General features: G+C 40.6%; 1 protein-coding gene across 4 annotated transcripts in view; it reads right to left on the bottom strand.

The window, feature by feature from the left end:
• Positions 1-17,822, bottom strand: part of Rap1gds1 (Rap1 GTPase-GDP dissociation stimulator 1) — a 104,577-nt gene extending 86,755 nt beyond the window's left edge. For 3 of the 4 annotated variants that reach the window (XM_070022309.1, XM_070022311.1, XM_070022312.1), the window contains exon 1: positions 17,646-17,822. In XM_070022309.1, coding sequence (XP_069878410.1) covers positions 17,646-17,649 — 4 coding nt within the window. In that variant the 5' untranslated portion in view covers positions 17,650-17,822. The remainder of the gene's footprint in view (positions 1-17,645) is intronic. The other variant, XM_070022308.1, reaches the window with a different exon arrangement.
• Between the last annotated feature and the right edge of the window lie 2,033 nt (positions 17,823-19,855).

Genomic DNA, 19,855 nt, shown 5'->3' with positions numbered 1-19,855 from the left:
ACTCTCCCAAGGTCCATGAACTTGTTCTTAGCTTCTAAATACAGTCTTAACATTCATTCTGGTTCTTCCTCAGTTCCTCGCTCTCTGTCCTTCCCACAGCTACTCACAGACCTTCTCTGACTAAATGGTCAGAGAATGAGGATGAGGGTCGTGATGCTACACATGCCATCTTCCCTCCTACGCATTACTCCTTCATCTACGCACTCATCTTGGACACTGCCACATTTTAGACCTTCTTACATTAGGATGAAATTGGACTGCAACTTCTGATAACCCCAACCTGCCAGCTGCTATCATTCTGTTAAAGACAAAATAACAGTTGTACTTTCCTGCGGGACTTTACAAATAACCTTCCTAACCCTTTTTTCTCTTATAATCAACTGTATATGCCATTTGACATCAGCCTCTTTATTTCAACCTCTCTCCTCTATAAACTAGAAACTCAAATTAATTTTTACTGAGAACTGTTTATTGTAACAACAGTTTTAATAAGTCTAAAAATTTTACAGTTATTAGGCCCTTTTTAAAATACTGAAGACAAATGGATAGGAAAATGAGACTTGTTTAATAATATTCAAGTAACTTGACTAGAAATATGTAAGATCATCATTATCATTAAATATACTGGCTTTACATTTCCTTCAACATTTTTTCCATATTAACCATGGTTTACATTTGAAAGTGAAGAATATTCTACTGTATATATTACTGGATGTGTGTGTGTATGTGTGTGTGTGTGTGAGTGTGTGTGTGTGTGTGTGTGTGTGTGTGTGTGTGTGTATTTGAGTCCAGTAGTTTAAACTTAGGGCTCTGAGTTTTTTTCTTTCCTTTTTGCTCAAGGCTAGTGCTCTTGAGCCACAGGGTCTACCTTCCAGCTTTTTTGGAAATAAAAAGTTTCATGGACATTCTTGCTCAGGCTGGTTTCAAACCTCTATCCTAAGATCTCAGCCTCCTAAGTGGCTGAGCCATTCCGGCACAGGGCATGTTAAACATTTTTAAAAGGAAACCAAGTACTAAACTAGAATAATGTTGGTCAAAATGTAATGTATCAAATAGCTCCATGTTGAAGAATTGTTTGAATGACCTCTACAAAAAAAGAGTAGCTCTAAAAGATGCTAGCAAGTAAAAACTATGTACTTTCAAACGTCACTCTGTACAGGTAAGTTAATTACATTCACCATACAAACTCTCTCAACACAGAAGGAACTACTTGAAATACATTTGCCTAGTTCTAGAGCTCCTTGTACCTGTCAGGTTCCTATAAACCCAAACTAAAACCTCACAGCTATCAGTAGTCTATCACCAGAATTCTTTCAGAACAATGCCTTATTCCTAATGTTTTCAATCTCTCATTTCCTATGTGTCTTAAGTCTTACACTCTCCTCAGCCCTCAAGATTATTAATACGTTGATTTTGGATTACCATCTTAGCAGTGCACATCCATTCCTCCCAGAGTGGATATATACTACTCGAGTACATGCCTGTGATGATTACTTCTGACACTTAGGATTCAATGGTAAAGGATATCTTCCCTCCAAGTTTTGTCCCAGATTCCAGGACATAGTAGACAGTGGAGAAAAACCAGACAAGAAGAAAAAATAAAATTTTAAGAAGAGAAGCCCTTAAATTATGGGAATTTTCAAAAGTGAGGTAAGTTAAAAGAGAATGTCTGGGGGTAGTTTTTACTTTGAGCTTTAAAGTCTCAAATAACAAAAAAAAATCAGAACAAGAGCTGGCAAGGGCATGGCTCAAGTAGTAGAGCACCAACTGTTTGGCAAATGTGAAGCCCAAAATTCAAACCCCAGTACCATCACCACCAAAAGAAATTCTTTATTAGACCATATTCAAGCTAACAAAAACAAACAAATAAAAAACCCACAAAAAAGATGGGAGAAAATATCATACTTGGTAAGATTTTATTATGACGCGTTGAAGACTGACATATAAAGCTTAAATAAATGGGGTAGAAGAAACACAGAGAACTATTTCATTAAGAGAGAGATTGATGTAAAACAATCACATTCTGTAATCTAATAAACAATGAAAGTTATAAATTTGTAGGCAACACCAACTTTTCTGGGTAATAAAATGCCAAGCAGAGAAAAGTGACAGGGACAAAGAGTCATAAAATGTGATAGATGAGTTTTAAAAGCAAAACATTAAGAATTCTAAAAATCTATTAAAAATAATACTGGCCTTACTAACACTTATGAGTCCAAAAAGAAATACTATTCAAGGTACTGCTAAGGAAATCAAAAAGCAATTTTAGAGTCACGATAAAATATGATAATTCCGACAAAAATTAAAGTTAGAAATTAAACAAAAAATGTAACATAAAGCTATTATAAAAAATCTATTATACACCAAAAGTATATAGAGGGTAAATAATTTTGAAAGGTATTTTGAACAATGATATGGTTGAAATACGCTTGGGAAGGAGGGTAAGAAGAGAGACAGAGGTGAGAATGATTGGAGCTTATTGTAAACATGTGTGAAAATAAAATCTCTCTCTGTGTAACTAAAGAAAGGTAATAAGCTGCATGTTGGGGGCTCATGCCTGGAATCTTAGCCATACAGGAGACTGAAATATAAGGAATGTGGTTTGAAGTCAGCCAGGAAAATTCTGAGACTCTTTTTTTATTAGTTTAATTTTAAAAAATGTTATTGTAAAGGTGGGATACAGAGGGATTACAGTTACACAGGTCAGGTAATAAGTACGTTTCCTTTGGAACAGACTCAGCCCCTTCTTCGATCTCTCCCAGTCCCCTCCTTCTCTTCCCCCCAAATGTATGGTTCATTTCCAACACAGTGTCTAGTGGGTTTTACTGGTAAATTGGTTCACCCTTTGTCCCACCATTTCTGTACTTCCCCTTCCACTCCCCAAATCAGATAAGCTTATATACAAGACAAAGGGGACAGAATCAAAAACAGTGACAGAAGGGGGAAAAAAAAAAAAAAAAAAAAAAAACCAAAGAAAAAAGGAAAGGAAAAAAACCTCTGCAACCAGTACAATTAAAAAAAAAAAAAAAACTCTTTTCAACCAGACTACACTAAATCCACCAGCATGAGACCCTGTTCATTGTAGCATTGTCTACCACTGTTAAGATATGGAATCAACCCCAATGCCCCTCAGGGGACAAATGGATCAAGGAAATATGATATATATGAATTCTATGCTTCCATTATAAAGAATGGTATTGCCCCATTCTAAGGAAACGCAAAGACCTAGAAAAAATTATACTAAGCGAAGTAAGCCAGACCCCAAAAAACACAGGCTGCATGGTTTCCCTCATTTGTAATAATTAAAATGTGCCTATAAATCTACAAGCAAACCCAATGGACAGTAAAAGACAAATAATTACACTTGGGCATGATTAATTAAATAGCAGTCTAAACATTCACAAAGTGAGAACTAAGGAGCATATACTTAGGAGAAGATCACAGGGGCTCAATAACTATGTGCATATGACCCTATAACATGATGCTTATCAAAATAAACTCCAAGGAAAGTCCTGAGACTCTTACCTCCAATTAACCACTAGAAAGCCAGAAGTGGTTCTGTGGCTGAAAGTGACACAGTGTTAGCCTTGAGCTCAGGGGCAATGCCCAGGGGCTGAGTTCAAGCCCCATGACTGAACTAAAAAAAAAAAAAGTAAAATCCAAGCAACAGATTACATCAGTTATCCTAATTTGTCCCTCAGCTCCATTCACTCTTAGAGACTGATCTGTAAAAATACAGTTGGACTCTAGGTATTTTCCCTTTGTAGATGGTCTGATTAAAGCTTTGTCTATGGAGGATAATGGCTACAAAGTTAATCTCCTTCCTGTTCAACCTACATGATTTTCTCCAGTGCCAATAAGTCATGACTTTCACTACCCATCCCCCGAGCCCCCTTCAACTCAGATAGCAGTTCTGTAGAGAAAAATAATATCAAGTCACTGTTTCCCACACCACTTCCTTATCTTTGTAAATACGCATACCAGTGGACTTGTATGGCCACCCATGGCCATTCTGACTTAAACTGTACACAGAAATGTGTTCCATTCCTGAAGACTCTCTAGTGGTGGAGTTCTAGCAGTCTCTGCCCGAGTGCCTCAACTTCCTCTGTATGTCAACTCTCTGTGTGCCCTCCCAGCGCTGTCTGCCAACTTGCTCTCCAAAGCAATGTTCATGCAGGTCCAACGCCAGTGGTTCATCTCTAGCCTGGGCAACCCAATGGACTTCTCTGCTATCTTGAGTTGGAACTATTTCAGTCAAAACCTGCCTTTCCAAGGAATTTCTCCTTCCTTGGACATATTCCCTCAGGCCTAGATTACCCTTTATAGTTTGCTGTTCGCTTTTCATATTCATTCTATTATTGTTTAAACGCTTTACCATAAATGTCCCCTGTTTAAATTACTGTGTGGGAAGACAATTTTCCCTAGACTTCTTGGCATTCCTATAAAGTTGGGATTTTTTCTGAGCAAAGGAAATTGATAAGTTATAATAAAGATAAGCCTCTCGCCCTGGAGATATTCCAGTGTCAAAAAAAAAAAAAGTCCCCCTTTTCTTCTTAGAGATTTACTTTTGGCTTATTTTCAAGGTAATAAGCTGTGAGATGCCTATTTCTTCCCTAAGGAGGATTTGTTTAATTCTAGCATATGATGTATTGGGTGGGGTGGGGTGGGGTTTAAGGGCAATATTGGCTGGGCAGATATGCCAGCAACCTATATATGCTTCTAGTGTTATAATTTTAGAGTCCTTCCCTTGGGTACAACCTTGTACATATGTAAGGTAACATCAGGCTGCATACAGCATTGCCAAATTGAGAGTTGGGACTGGGGAAGGAGCACTAAAATGCTGTATGAGCAACAAACAGAAGGCATATTTCCTGTCAAAATCACTACTCCCTCAGTCTATATATATATAAACATATTGTATCAATAGTCTTCTGCTTAGACCTAAACTGATACACAAGTATAAACAGACCTCCTAGAAAAAATAAGGTATGCTATGCATAAAATAACTGATAAATTATGGTAACTTAAAATTTACTCACATTTCTATTTTTTCCCAATATGAATGAAGTGCCTACCAATCACCAACCACTCTAGCCAATGCTAAAGAAACCAAGATGGATATAACATACCTCAAGCCTCCCTTGCTCACAATATATACCAATAATTTTTCTTTTTAGTTTTCATTTTATTTTGGTAAGCATTACTTTTCCCTATCTAACTCCTAGAAGCAATGTTAGCAGTTTCTCATGTGTCCTCCCACCAATAGCTTATGTGTATACAATTATACATATAATTACATTTATAATTCACATACACACACACACACACACACACACACACACACACACACACACACACACACACACACACACACACACACACACCCCAAAAAAGCCTCAAGGCATAAGCAACCTAAATGTGATTACAGCCTTGACTACTTTTATCATGGTAATGATCTTAATTTAAAAAAATGATTAGAATTGTTATTTGAAAAAAAAATCAGCATATAACTGAAATCCCTTGGTACATTTGTGACAGAGGATTTCACTCAGTAGCAATCAACAGAGAAAAAAATCCCACCAGCTTCCAGAAAGCAATGGGAAAGATATGCTTTAAAAACAAATTTTCCCATATATTGACTTAAGGCTATAGCCCTAAGATTATTGCAAACAGTGAGATTTTCAGTTGGGGGGACCAACATAGATACCTTTTTGTTCCTAAAAAGTTTTACTAGCCCAATAAAAACATATAAACTTTAATTTATACATCTAAGAGTATCGAGTGACACTTTTTCCTTAGCCAAACTAGCAGCATCATAAAGCTATGGTGAAACTTGCAGTAATGTTTCAACATGCCTATTTCTGCCCTGGCTGTTAAGAAAGTCAACTAATTACTCCTCAAGGGAATTGTTGTCATAATAATAAAAAAAATTTAAAAAAAAACAAGTTAAAAAAAAACAAAACCAAAATAATGAATGCTATGTACTAGGCAAAAGAAGGCTAGGCCTAAGCTACTTAGACTACCTTCATTTGAAGCTACAGAAAAACTCAGTAAACATTTATTCAGCAGGTAGTTCTTCGCTTTGATGAATTTTAATGGCAATCTGTTTCTTACTGAGAATATGTTAACATTTAGGTAACTGTTCCAATTATTGTTATTATATAACATATCACCTCAAACTTATTCCCAGGAGCCAAAGGCCATTTTGCTATGCTCATAGATTCTGTTAACCAGGAATTTTTCACAACAGAAATTGAGAATGGCTGATGGTTTATCTCTTTTCCATACAGTGTGACCCTGGATACAGTCTCAAAGGTTAGGAATGATTTTTGGGATGATTCAATAGTTGGGGCTGGGGCATCATCTTAATTCCTGAAGGTTCCTTAACTCACTTAACTAGAGACTGTCTTGGGAGGATTTAAAGACTAGAAGTATTGACCGATGGGGGGGGGGAAAGGGAGGGGAAGAGGGAGAAAGAGGGGACACAGTTCTAGAAGATAAACTGGTGCAAGAAGACTGTGAATGTTGTGTCTTTGGAAAATCTGCTACATAACAATATTCACTTCTTGGCTTGATAAAAGTTGTACAATACAAAGTATTCTATTCTTTGCCTTTATTTCGGAGTACAAGATAAAGTTTTTCAAAACTGATTATATTTTCAGCTTTGGAAATGTAAATTAGTACCTTCATGGACATTGCTTTGTGTAATGTCTTTAACTTTCCTGTGAAGTAAGTGTTATTATTCTCTGCATTTTAACTAATGAAATCAGAAACTGCATAGGTAGCCTGGAAACAAGCACCTGAACTGAGGTAAATCCAAACCTATGTTTTCAAAGACACATAACTTGTGCAGATTACAAAGCAAAAACTGTGTTTTGCTCTTAAGAATGAATTTATCCAATCATGCTCTCTAGTTGTACTAGGTAACAACTACCTATATGCCTGAATATGTGAACTAAAAAAGAAACAAAAACAAAACAATAAAATATAGCAGTCTCCACCATACTATCACAAGGATAATACAGTGCTGAACAGCTTCTCTAGCTTTGGCTGTTTAATTCAGCAAGTAGACAAATTCTAGAGAAAGCCTGAAGATCCTTGCATGTAATAAGCGCTTATTCGTGCCGAAGAAGCTGTAGTAGGTGCGGAAAGATTAAATAACAACCTATGCTCTCATTCAAATTCTTAAGTCTGTGTTTTCTCTTTGGGGAATTAAAATTACAGCCTTTTCTGTTTCTACTACTCATTTCTTTCATATTATTTCTTACCTACAGTAGAATTTGAGCTTCTCAAAAGTGGAAAACGTGACAACCTGCTCTACTTATTCTGTCACTTGCAGAAATGCCTAGTATGGTTAATCTTGTCTAGAGTTCCTCATTTGACTCACAGTGCTTATATAAACCATAATAAAAGCCAGAAATGCGGCACAGTGGGCAGCTGTTATTCTTTCATTTCTGCTTACTATCACACCAGCCTTATCCCACAATGCATTTCTGCAACGAAAAGGAATTCAATCCAGCCATGCAAATTTTTTCTTTGTTCTGATTTTGTATTTTGACTGGATGTAGCTCATAATTTTATGAGTGCAAATAAACATTTATATCTCATTAATGTTTGATTTTTAAATAATGATCAGTTACATCTTTTTTTTTTTGGCCCTGGGGCTTGAACTCTGGGCCTGGGTGCTGCTCCTCAGCTCTTCAACTCAAGGCTAGCGTTTTTACCACTTGAGCCAGAGTGCCACTTCGGGTTTTCTGGTGGTTAATTAGAGATGAGTCTCATGAACTTTCCTGCCTGGGCTGGCTTTGAACTGTGATCCTCAGATCTCAGCCTCCAGTGTAGCTAGGATACAGGCGTGAGCCACCAGCGCCCGGCCCAGTTACATCTTTTAAAATGAAATCATTGGAGGAATCTTCAAATGGAAGTATTTTTCAAAAGGGGAAATGACAGAAAGAGCGAGATTGTGGGGCACACTATAAGCATGTACAGAAACATCACAATCACACCTGTTGTACGACTAATGTATGTGAACAAAATTTCTTAAAAATAAAAGGACAATTTAATATTCCTTCTTTAAAAAAGAAGCATTAAAAGAAATATCTTTTAAAACCGGACAAATTCTCGGAAGGGGAATTGTGTTTCTCACAGCTTTGAAAGGAATCTTTTAAAATAAAAGTACAATTCCAGTTTTCTTTTGTCCTATGGAAAAAAGTAATCGCATCACAAATTAAGGGAAATTACTAGTTAGTTGAACTGCTCAAAATAATTTTATGTAATGTTTATGTAATCATAAAAATTTAGAATTTAAATGACAAACTTAATGTTTCATACCATCATTCTGTACAATCCCTTCATATATAATTTTGAAGAATTCTATGTAATTCTCATGTTAGTAAAAATACTTCCTAGAACATAAGAAGTACTCCTTAGAAATAATTTATCAGTCCAGTTGCACTCTGATGACCTTCTGAAATGCCATACCACTATTTTCTCTAGAAAATGTACTTAATGCTCAAAGGTCAAAAAATAAGGAAAGGAAAAACACAGCAGATCTTAGTTTGAAACAATATAGTCCTTACCAAATAACAGGGCTTCAAATTTTTCAAATTATAATTAGTATTAGTTCTTCTTGAAATAAGCTTCTCCCCCCTATTAGAAATCTATTTTTAACTTTGTTTCACAATCCTAGTGATACTATCTTCACAGTATCAGTATGAAATGGTACTATTAAAAAATTAAGTAACTTGTCAAAGGTGATAATATATAATATACAAGTTATGGAAAAGCAGAAGATTTATCTCTCCTTCCTCTTCCTCTCCTTCCCTCCTCTTCTCATTGCCTCAAAATTCTTATATCATTCTGGACAACTGAAAATTCAGGTTAACCATGATTAGTTAACCATCATAGGTAGTTAGCTGAGAGGACTAGTTGCATGTGGTAATTTTCTCTTCTTAATTTTAAAAACAATCCTAGCTACTCAGGAGTCTGAGATATGGAGGATCATGATTCAAAGCCAGCCCCAGCTGGAAAGTCTGTGAGACTTATCTCCAATTAACTACCAAAAAGCTGGAAATGATGGAGCTATGGCTCAAGTGGTACAGTGCTAGTTCAAGACCTAGGACTGGCACAAAACAAACAAACAAAAAAATCACTTTTTCAAAAGCAACAATACAACTTGACTACAAAACCACTGGCAATACAATTAGCACATACTGTTTCAGCAACAGTAACAGAAATCTCTCATGAACTACAAATTCAGATACCTCCATAATTCAGACATGGAATATTAGTATAGTATTGCTAAGTCAACTTTGTAAGACATAAGAGAAGGCAGAAAAGGTATAGAATTTTTCCAGCCATCCACTTACTTGAATGAACTCTTGCCATGAGCTTGCCTATGGCAAATGTGTGCACTTGCCCAGTCTGAAAGAAAGTATCCCTACTCTACTTCCACCAATTCTGCCATGTAGGAAGCTAGGCCCAAGGAACCCAATCTTGGGATTACTCAGAAGTGAGTGTTTCATTGTGACTAGCAGGTCAAAGCAAGAAAAGTGTATGCATGGTCCCAACTTATGATCTTTCAGCTTTATCATAGTACAAAACCAATAGGCATTCATGCAGTTGAATTCATCTTCCAAAATTGTATCTAGTAAATGTTAGTATAATACAGTAATACTCTTCAAGCTGGGCAGTGAGCAGTCACTTTTAATCAGCCAAAAGATTGCAAATGTCAAGAGATCACCTACAATGTACTGTGTTGTTACCATAGTCAGGAAGTTATTTATATGCATTTTTGACTTGTGACGTTTTCAACTTACATTTAATTTATAACTCCAGTATAAATTAAGGATTGTCTTGACTTCAAATGTCATGTTTTCAAGTCATTTGAAGTATGTGTGGACTATTTTGTTACTGGGTTGGATGGAAAGTTATTTCATTATACAATGACCACTACATCATATTAGAAAAACACAATGTACATAATTATTACCAGACTAAACATTCATCAATGTTTTACTCATAGGAAAGCAGTCATCAAAGAAATATTGTAATCTTTAAAAATTATCTCACCCTGCAGAATGTCTTCACAAAGTGAAAACAAACCTGAATGGTTCACTTATTACCCAAGCACACACAAAAAGCTATCCATGGTGAATTAAATTGTACTGACTACAAATATACACTTACAAATAAAGGCTATGGCCTTTCAGCTGAGGATGATCACACATACCTATAATCCCAGCACTTGAGATAGGAGGATTGCTCGAGCTATACAACAAAATCTCATGTCAAAACAAAAACAACAAACCTCACAAGGAGGCTAGGAATTTGGCTTAGAGGTAGTGCTTGCCTAGTATGCATGAGGCCCTGGGGTTTGATTCCATAGTGCCACATCAATAAACTAAGTTAAAATTAAAAAAAAAAAAAAAAAAAAAAAAGGAGTTGTCTTCAATGACACTAACTACTTGAGGTACAGATTAAAATTTAAAGAGAAGGCAAAGATTTTTAAAGATTCTTTCAAGGTTTTTAAAGGCTAATCAGAGATTGGAAATCAGGACCTCAGACTTGCTAAGTACTTGCTAGGTCTCGTCAACTTGAGCCATATCCCCAACTGTTTTCCTTTAGTTATTTTTCAGATACTGTTTGCCAGAAGGGGCTAGCCTTGGTCCTCCTACCCATTCCTTCTGCATGGCTGGAAATAGAGACCTAGGCCACTATATCCAGCTTATTTATTCAGATGGAATCTCACTAACCTGTGAATCTGCAGATTGCTGCCCACTGGGAATTTCAACTGCAGGTATGCAGCACCCTATCTGACCTTCCTTAGCTCTTGGTTCATTGACAGATACTAGTGAGATAGTGCCATTGCTTTTTCAAGAAGTCAATTCCAAATGCCTGAAGAGTCCGCCTCTATGCAGGAAGTCCACACAGGCAATAACAGCAAAAATTATATATAACTAATTATATATAACCTGAAGTAAACTCTGCTAAAATGTGTTAAAACTGAAGTGGCAAAAGTCTATAAGGAGGAGTAGAAGTCTGGAAGAACAAAGTGTGTGAAAAAGAAAGGTGTTTCACATCTAAGGTTTGTAAAAAGTCTAGGGTTCTTCACCAACAGGTTTTTTTCTATGGGGACCATATTTCAATCTATCGTGTGTCATTGAACTCGTCCTATCACCAGTGAACTCCATCCGCTCTCCCAGAGCATCTCCACCAGAAATAAAAACAATATCCTGACTTGTCTTATCACCCAGATGCCTGAAGGCTCAGGGCACAAATGAAATTTCTGGAAAAAGAAATTTCCTTCAAACAGTATGATCAACAATAAATATCTTTCAAAATTAGCCTTTGCTGTACATTTGATGTTTCCTAATGGATCTGGCTTAAAAGCCAAAGCAAAATCAGCCTTTATATGAGAAATTCCAGAAATGTGTACAACACTGCAATAAACACACTTTGATAACTGTCCAAATCAGATACTACAACTGATCTACATACTGCCTGCATCATCAAAAGTTAAATATTCTTATCCATGCACATAACAAAATTTTAACAGATATGGTTTGCAAGTTGCAACTAGAGTTGCAATAGTGGCTTTTCAGATCTCCCTACAAGTACAAAGGAAATTTCCATATTTCAAAATTCATTTAATTATCCAACTGAGGCACTCCCACAGAGCCTTCAAAAGTATTAATAGATAACCACCAGACAATGGAATATCTTAAATGTCACTTCACGAAGTGGTTAATCTGCAGGCAAAATGGCAAATACCAGAAGACTATAAAAGGATTCTACAAATGCTTTTATACAGAAAATAGGCTCATCAAACCCATGTGCAGGCTTATGGCTATAGCTCAGTAGTACAGTGCTTATCTAGTTTACACGAGGCCCTGGGTTCAATATTCAACATCACCAAAAACACATACGTATGCACACAATTGACACTATCTGTGTGGGAAAAAATATTTCAAAAATGAAACTCATAAAACTGCATTAGAGACCTGCATGAACAGATAAACACCTAAACCCATTCCCATGGCTGGGTACCGTTGAACCACCATCAGGTGAAGTATTATCCTAACAGAATTTCAGTCTTTTCACTCTGTATTATAATAATCTGTGTTCAATTAATGTTGCCACATTTTAAATTCTGCTCAAAACTTGTAGGTATCTGTTTTCATCATATATATATATTTTCTTGCCACTGTCATACCCTTGATTCTGCCTCTTAGCCCACAAAGCCTAAATACTTCCCATCTGGCCCTTTAGAGAACAAGTCTGCCAGCCTCTGCTTGATGGGTGTATTCCCAGTGCCATATCACCAGAAATGTCTCTAACATCCACAACCCACCCCACACTACTAAATCAGAATGTGAAGGTAGCCCAGTGATGTTTTTAAAAACAAACTCTCCAGAAGTTCTTAATCAAGCTAAAACCCTAAAAAAACACTATTTTAAATCAGGGTTTTAGATTATTCTGTTCTCTTGGACAGATTTAAATTCTTTAAATCAGTAAACGAAGAAGTGTCGACCAATTCATAGAACTGTTGAAATGATTAAATTATTCTAAACAATGTATAAAGTGTAGTGTTGGCTAACACCAACAATTCTTAATAAATGGCAATTATTAACTCAGTGGGGTACTGGAGACTCCTATATTGGCCTACGAACCAGAATTATTAAACTTTTGGAGATATTAATGTGATTTATTAAAACAGATATTATTGAAAAATACATGGTATATGTTTTGTTAGTTAAGAACAGTATTCACATTCAAACCATCATTACTTAATTACTACATTTTACTATCATTTGTGCTCATGAGATGATTGTGCTTGTATAGTGGTTATACTACAATAGATTGCTGCGTTTCAGGAAGCTGACAACCACCACAAATCAAGGCTTATAGGGAAAAGGACTTTTGGCTAAACATTGGCAGCTTCTTCTAGTTAACATTATAAAAAATGTACAATAAATTCAGTTTGAACTCAATAGGTTTGAATTAATTACACAACTACAGATGTCTAATAATATGCTAAATACAAAAGTGTAGTACGCATATAATGTATGAACATGCACACATATGTGATATATGTTTAAAATCATTATGAAGAAAACTACTTTAGAATCATAGCTACTAGCTTAATGTAATCACTCTCGTTTATCACCATCCTAGTACTTACTTTTAACTTCTGGAATGCTTCTAGTAACAATTGTCTAAATAGATGTAGTGAATTATATTCCTCTAGCATCCCTATGGAAGCCATTCAAGAACTGGCTTTCTTAGGCCTCTTGTTTCAACAAAGCTAACAAATTGTTCCAAGCCCATAAGTTGTTCCCTCAAGTAGAAATTATCATTCAACACTAAAGAAAATGGCCATGAGACATTAGTCATACCAAGTAGTTCAAACTTCAATTTCAAACAATCACATAATTTTAGAATCAAAAGACTCTACAGCTGCCATGGCTTGACTGCTTCCTTCAAAACTCATGTTGAAACATAATCCCCAATGACAGATATTACAAAAATAAAAACTGCACTATCTGAAGTCATAAGGATATAAGAAAGTAGAATGTCAAAGAAATGTGAAACACTATGATGAAACTACAAATTATTCTCAAGCCAGAAAAGAGCCTGTCATTCCCTATGAAATGTAACATTTTACTACATAGAAATATCTAATGGTCCCTCCACAACAAGTTAAGTCCAAATCCTTCTTCTAACTTCCATTTTCTGATACCTATTATTTGCTCTAGCCAAACATGGCTATCTGAGAAACTCAAAGGTTTCCTATCTTCATGTATGTCATTTCTTCCTCCCACTCCACCCTACCCCAATTCTTTGAAAAAAGAATATTATTTTCAAGTAGTCAAACAGAGGAGATTCAATTCAACATATCCGTTCATGAGGACAACACATCTTGATCATTGTCACCCCTTTTCATAATTCTCCCCATCTTTCCCAATCCCATCCATCCCCTCAATTTTCACATATATAGCTTGAACGTTATGATTGTGTTTGTCCACTCTTCCTCTCTCCAGTCATCTCCCTCTCTCCCCTTGACTTCACTTCCTTACATGAATTCCAGCTTCCTGGTATTTATTTTGTTAAACTGTAGATAGTTACTGAAGAGAGTTACACCACTGGAATCCTCCCCTACACATACCATGCTCTTGTTAATATGTTTCTGTATATATGCATATAACCCTGTATATCTTTACATATATACTTATAATTCAGATCTAAGTTCCACGTATGAGCCTGACTTACTTTACTTTACATAGCATCATTTTGCCCAGGAACATACATTTCCTTGCAAATGATGTATCATTTTTTTCCTGATGAATAAGAATATACAACATACACACACATATCTGTGTGTGTGTGTGTATATATATATATATATATATATACATACACACATATACACAAACCACATTTTCTTGATCCATACATCCACTGAAGGGCATCTGGGCTATTTTCATAATTTGGCTCTGCCTACCCCCAATTCTATTCAACAGTCGCATCTTTCAGAAGCTTAACTGACCTTTGGCTCAACTAGCAACAATTCTCTAAAATCTTCTTTCTAGCACCAGAATCTGTAACATACATAAAAGTCTTTTACATAATTTATATATCTATTTCCACATTAGTTATGTGTGACACATTGTTCCTATTTAAGATGATAAGGAACAAGCCAATATTGCTAGTTTATGCCTCTACTCCTAGTTAGTTACTTAGGAGACTGAGATCTGAAGATCAAAGTTTGAAGATACCTCAGGCAGCAAAGTCCCTAAAACTTGTATCTTCAATTAATCACCACAAGGCCAGAAGGTGTGGTGTGACTCAAGTGGTAGAGTTCCATCCTTGAATGAAAAAGCTAAAGGACACAGCTCAGGGCTTGAGTTTAAGTCCTAGTACTGGCAAAAAGAAAAAAAGACTATAAGAAACTTGAAACATCAATGTTATATTCATCTTTGTCTTCCCACAGTACACTATACATAGATGACAATAAATAATAAACATTGAACTTATGATTAAATATACATAAATAATAGCTGTGGATATAAAGGAATTTGCCTTCATTTTCTTGTGGAGAAAATTATTGCTATAAGGATATATATTTTTAAAGTATTTAGTTTGATAGCAGATTTAAGAGAGATTTTTCCCTACCATTATCAATGAGTACATCCTATAAATTGTCTTAACAACTTCCTTGACCCACATATAAAATTATCTACAAGGTTTCACTTTTACATTATGGTATGTATGTGCTTGTCATTACCCCAAACCACCTTTGAAATAGTAGGTGAAGTTCAAAAAGAAATGGCTTGCTGAGGTTGACCCCAAGCCCTCAATGTGGGGTGTGTGTGTGTGTGTGTATGTGTGTGTGTGTGTGTGTGCATGTGTGCATATGTGTGTTTTCAAGAAAGGCCATATTCTGAAGGGCTGGGGGGGAGGGGGAAAGAAAGGCCATATTCTAATCACTCTTCCCTTTTCCCTGTTTCTACATCCTTATAACATTTACCAATCCAAATATTTCTTCGGAGGTTCAAAATAGCTACTTTAAAGAATTAAAGACTTATAAATACCTACTATGCGAAAAGCACTGGAAGAAATACAAAACTCAAGGCTTAAACTTAATCTTCTAAAATTCAGATGAAATGCACAACACATAAACAATTCCATTAAGAGGTATATTATGTAAGTGCCAAAAGGTTTCTAAGAAGGTACACAGAGTACTATAAGGAAAGAGAGATTATTCTAAGCAGTTTCTGAGAACTTGAAAATTAGATGGGTTTCTATTTTGACCTTTAAACAAAAATCAAACTATTCAACGTGAGTTTTAAATAGTAATTTCATTTATTTTAGGTATTTTATTCACTAGTTTTGTAACAATAGTTAAAGAGTTTTTCTCTTAAATATTGATTCAACATTAAGGTAAAAATTTAAATGGATTTTTAAGCTCACCTCGAAAAAATAATGTATCTTACAAGCCCAACTGGTGACCTGTAATTAGGAAATCTGTGCATGTTCAAAGCCACAGCATGCTCAATAATCTAATTTAATAATTCATTAGGAAACCCAGTCCTAGGGGAAGGGTGGGGGGCACATACAAAGGGGCCATCCTGTCTGTACAGAAATCTGTTTGCCTATCAGTAAATACTCACATGAAAAGAGAAATATTGAAAACAAAATTCAGGGCCCTGGATTTTTATTTTTTTAACACTTTTTGCCTTCCTACCACCTCCTCCTGCAAACCCCTCCTAAGCAATCAAAGGGTCTGAATCAGAGCTTGGAGCATTTCCTTTCCCAGGAAGCTCTAGATGCTCTAGATGGCTTCCTTGGAGGTTCTGAGTTGCCACAACCCAACTCTGGAAGTGCTGAGCGCAGTACTGACAGCTCATCTCAAAGCTTCCAATCACTCCCACAGAAGGAGTGGGGCAAGTCGGCGTGGACAGACGCCAGCGGAGGCAGATCAGAGGGGGAGAAAGGGAGGAGAGCCGTGGAGGCGAACCGGGGGACGTGTGAGCGGAGCAGGGGATTCCACGCCGCTGCGGATCAAAAAGAAACTTTGGGCTCTAATTCCATGACAGCACTGTTGTCGGTGCAGAGCACCTGCACCAGGGAGAATAAAAACCGTTCTTTGAACGTAAAATGATAGTTCCCGGGAACATTTGATCTAATGTCTCATTCTCCAACCGGCTTCTGGAAACTATAAACACAATGGAACTAAAATCAGATTATGCAGACTGAAGGCAGGGGACGCCGGGAAGGGAGAAGGAGCCTGTGAATTCCCTAACAATCAGGTAGCCAGCCGGGGGCCGTCCCCGGCACCCAGCCGACAGATCCGAGAAGGACACCAAGAAGAGGGGTGGAGGACGGGAATGGGGGGGACACGGCAGTCCCCCAACCCCGGAATTCAACCGCCAGCCGGCCGGCCGGCGGCTCGATCCCGCTGGGCGTTTCGCTCTCGGCCTCTGACAAGTCATCGTGTCCAGCGAGGAGGACGGAGGCTGGGAGAGAACTCCCGGGCAGGTGGTTAAAAATGAAAAAAGAAAGAAGAAAGGAAAAGAAAACGCCGCCCAGGCAAAACTACTTGCTGGCTACTTCCCCGCCCCAGGAGCCGACGGACGTCCCCACGCCGCGGAGAGGTCGCCCCGTGGGGAAGGGAAGTTGCACCCAGTGGTCTCGGCGAGCCCCGGCCTCGAACCCGGCCTCCGCCGGGAGACGCGGCCGGGAGGGCGGCCTGGGGAACATCGGGCTCCGGAGGCGAGGGCTCCCCCTGCTCCCCCAGGAAAGCAGGCAGCTCCGGGGGACACCCGGCCCCGGCAGGAAGCATGGAGGAAGGGCGGCGAGGACCGGGGTGCCCCGGCGATCGGGTCCGCGCGCACCACGGCTCCACCCGGGTTCGGGACCCTGCCCAGCCCGGCGACCCGGCGTGCGTTCCGCGTGCGCCGCGGCTGCCCCGGGGGAGGGCTGGGGAGCCACCCCACCCCGCGCCCGCCCGGGGAGCCGGGGAAACATCATCAGGCAAGTTTGCGGGAGAAACGCCGGCCACCCTGCCGCACGCGGAGACAGAGTCGCGGGGGAAAGAAAGAAACGTGTCAGGCGACGCCGGGGGAGGGAAGATGCTGACTTACCCATGTTCCTCCCGGAGCGTGAGGACCCGGCCGGGCCCGGCGACGGTCTCCGGCGCGGTGCGGGGCGGCGCGGCGGGCGGTGCGCGCTCTCCCTCCGGTGTCTCCCGCAGCCAGGGAGGGACCCGCAGGGGGTCGGCCGCCGGGGAGGAGCAGCTGCTGCTGCCGGGGCCGCTGCTGTGGCTGTGGCTGCTGCTGCTGCTGCTGCTGCTGCTGCTGCTGCTGCAGGCGGCGCGGCCGCGGCGGGGACGAGCGGCGGGGGGCGGGGTGGGGCGGGGCGGGGCGGGCGGGCGCAGCCTGCGGCGGGCGGGCGGGCGCGGCTGCGAGTCGGCGGGCGGGCGGAGACGCCGAGCGGATCTGGAGGCGCGCCGGCCCCCACGCGCCGCCCCGCCGCGCCCCGCCCTCCCGCCGCGCATGCTCAGTGCGGCTCTACTCCCCCTCCGCCCCCCCGCCCTGACTCCTCCCCGGCGGAGCGGGGCCGGGCGTGCTCGGGGTGGGCGTGTGTTTGCGGACGGGCTGCGGAGCTGCCTGATGGCGCCCGTCTGAGGGGCGATAGGTGGGCCTTCCGACGACCGACGCCGCCCCGCACAGGCCTGCTTTCCCACCGACAGCTCGGATCCCGCACCCCCACGACCCTCGGCTGTCTCGGGCCGCGGAGAGGTGATGGGGAGCCATGTGAATCTGGGGCGCCCTGTGGACCACAAGCTCGGCGCGTCTCCTGGACACCGGAGGCGGTCCTGGCTGTGGCCGGCAGGCGCTTTGGGGGTAACCCTGTAACTGGGGTGCCGTCGGGCCCCGCCCTCCGCGCGCGGGAGCAACCACGTCCTAGCGCCCCCCAAATCAAAGTCCCGGCCAGAATGGCTGCAGCTCCTCCCGGTAAAACCGAGGGTTCCCGGGTGGAGGCTGCCCGATCACGGGGCGCCGCCTCCCCGGCCGCCGCGGGGCGACCTGAGTCGGGGCGGGGCGCGGCGCTGCCTTTCCTGAGCGCCCTCTGGACTGGGCATGCGCGCGGGGCTCCCGCGGCGGCGGCGGCGGCGGCGGCTGGAGCAGGTGACGGGGCGAGCAGTTGCTCGCTCGGCCCTCTCCGCCCTGGCCCGGGTGTGGTTGGGATGACAACCTGGACCAGTGTCCGGGGGACTGCCAGCCACCGAGAGCTCAGGCTGTCAAGCCGTCCAGCCTTGGGGGGTCAGGTGAGAGGAGGAGGACACAAAATACACCTCCCGGGCTTCTTTCCCCTGGTTTCAACTTTTCCCTCCAGATGTTGGAAGGGGCGGGGGGGGGGGGGGCGGTTCTGCATCTCTGGCTTTCACACAGTCTCATGCATTTCTAGAATCGTGCAGTTATCTAAGTGTATCTGTAATGGCATCATTTGTCAAGCCGGGGAGGTTTTACCTGATTTTATTTTCTACCAGGGGTTTGGTAAAGACAGGAAAATGAAGTTTACCCCAGTCAGAGAATTAGACTCGGCCGATGCATCCGTCACTTGCACACCTCCCTTTGCTCTCGTGTAAGAAAGGTCTTCCTGTTTACCTCCAAATCGTCTTGCAGAATGATGTGTCCCAGAGCTGCTGCGGTCACATCTGCCATAGGCGGAGTGGTGTAGAACAATGGGAATGACTGGTTCTGAAGGCAGAGGGTCAGGGTGTGGGCAGGCCCTGCCCTCTCCACCGGGAAGGACCACGTGCTTATTTTAGTTTCTGGTACACAGTTCTTTGGCTGTGGCAACAGAACTCCAACCTTCACATAGTGTTCTCCCTTTTTTTGTGTTCTCATTTCTCCTTTATAATGTAAGGACAGTGGTCATAGCTGATAGGGAAGCCCCACCTACTCTAGTATGGCCACAGTCATTTTAATTATATCTGCAATGACACTATTTCCAAGAAAGGCGACATGCTGAGATGCTAGGGAAAGCGCAAATCCATAAGGCACCACTGTAAATTTTACTTTACTTGTGCACACATGTGCAAATACACACACACACACACACACACACACACACACACACACACACACACACACAGGCCCCTACCATTTTTCACATTTAGTTTTTGTAATGTCTCCAGAAGACTGTCCTGGGCCTTAGTATTCTTTTTAACTCCTCCTTAACTTTTTTTCCAGATTCTCAATTTTACTTGCCTTAATTCTGCTACTTCCTTTTCTGATTATATTTTACAACAATTTTACACTCCATTTTCTACTTTTCATTGGAATGT

This window comes from Dipodomys merriami, unplaced genomic scaffold (genome assembly GCF_024711535.1).
Source record: "Dipodomys merriami isolate MVZ:Mamm:240054 unplaced genomic scaffold, mDipMer1.0.p SCAF_15, whole genome shotgun sequence".
NCBI lineage: Eukaryota > Metazoa > Chordata > Mammalia > Rodentia > Heteromyidae > Dipodomys > Dipodomys merriami.
This window is presented reverse-complemented; position numbering and strand designations above follow the sequence as displayed.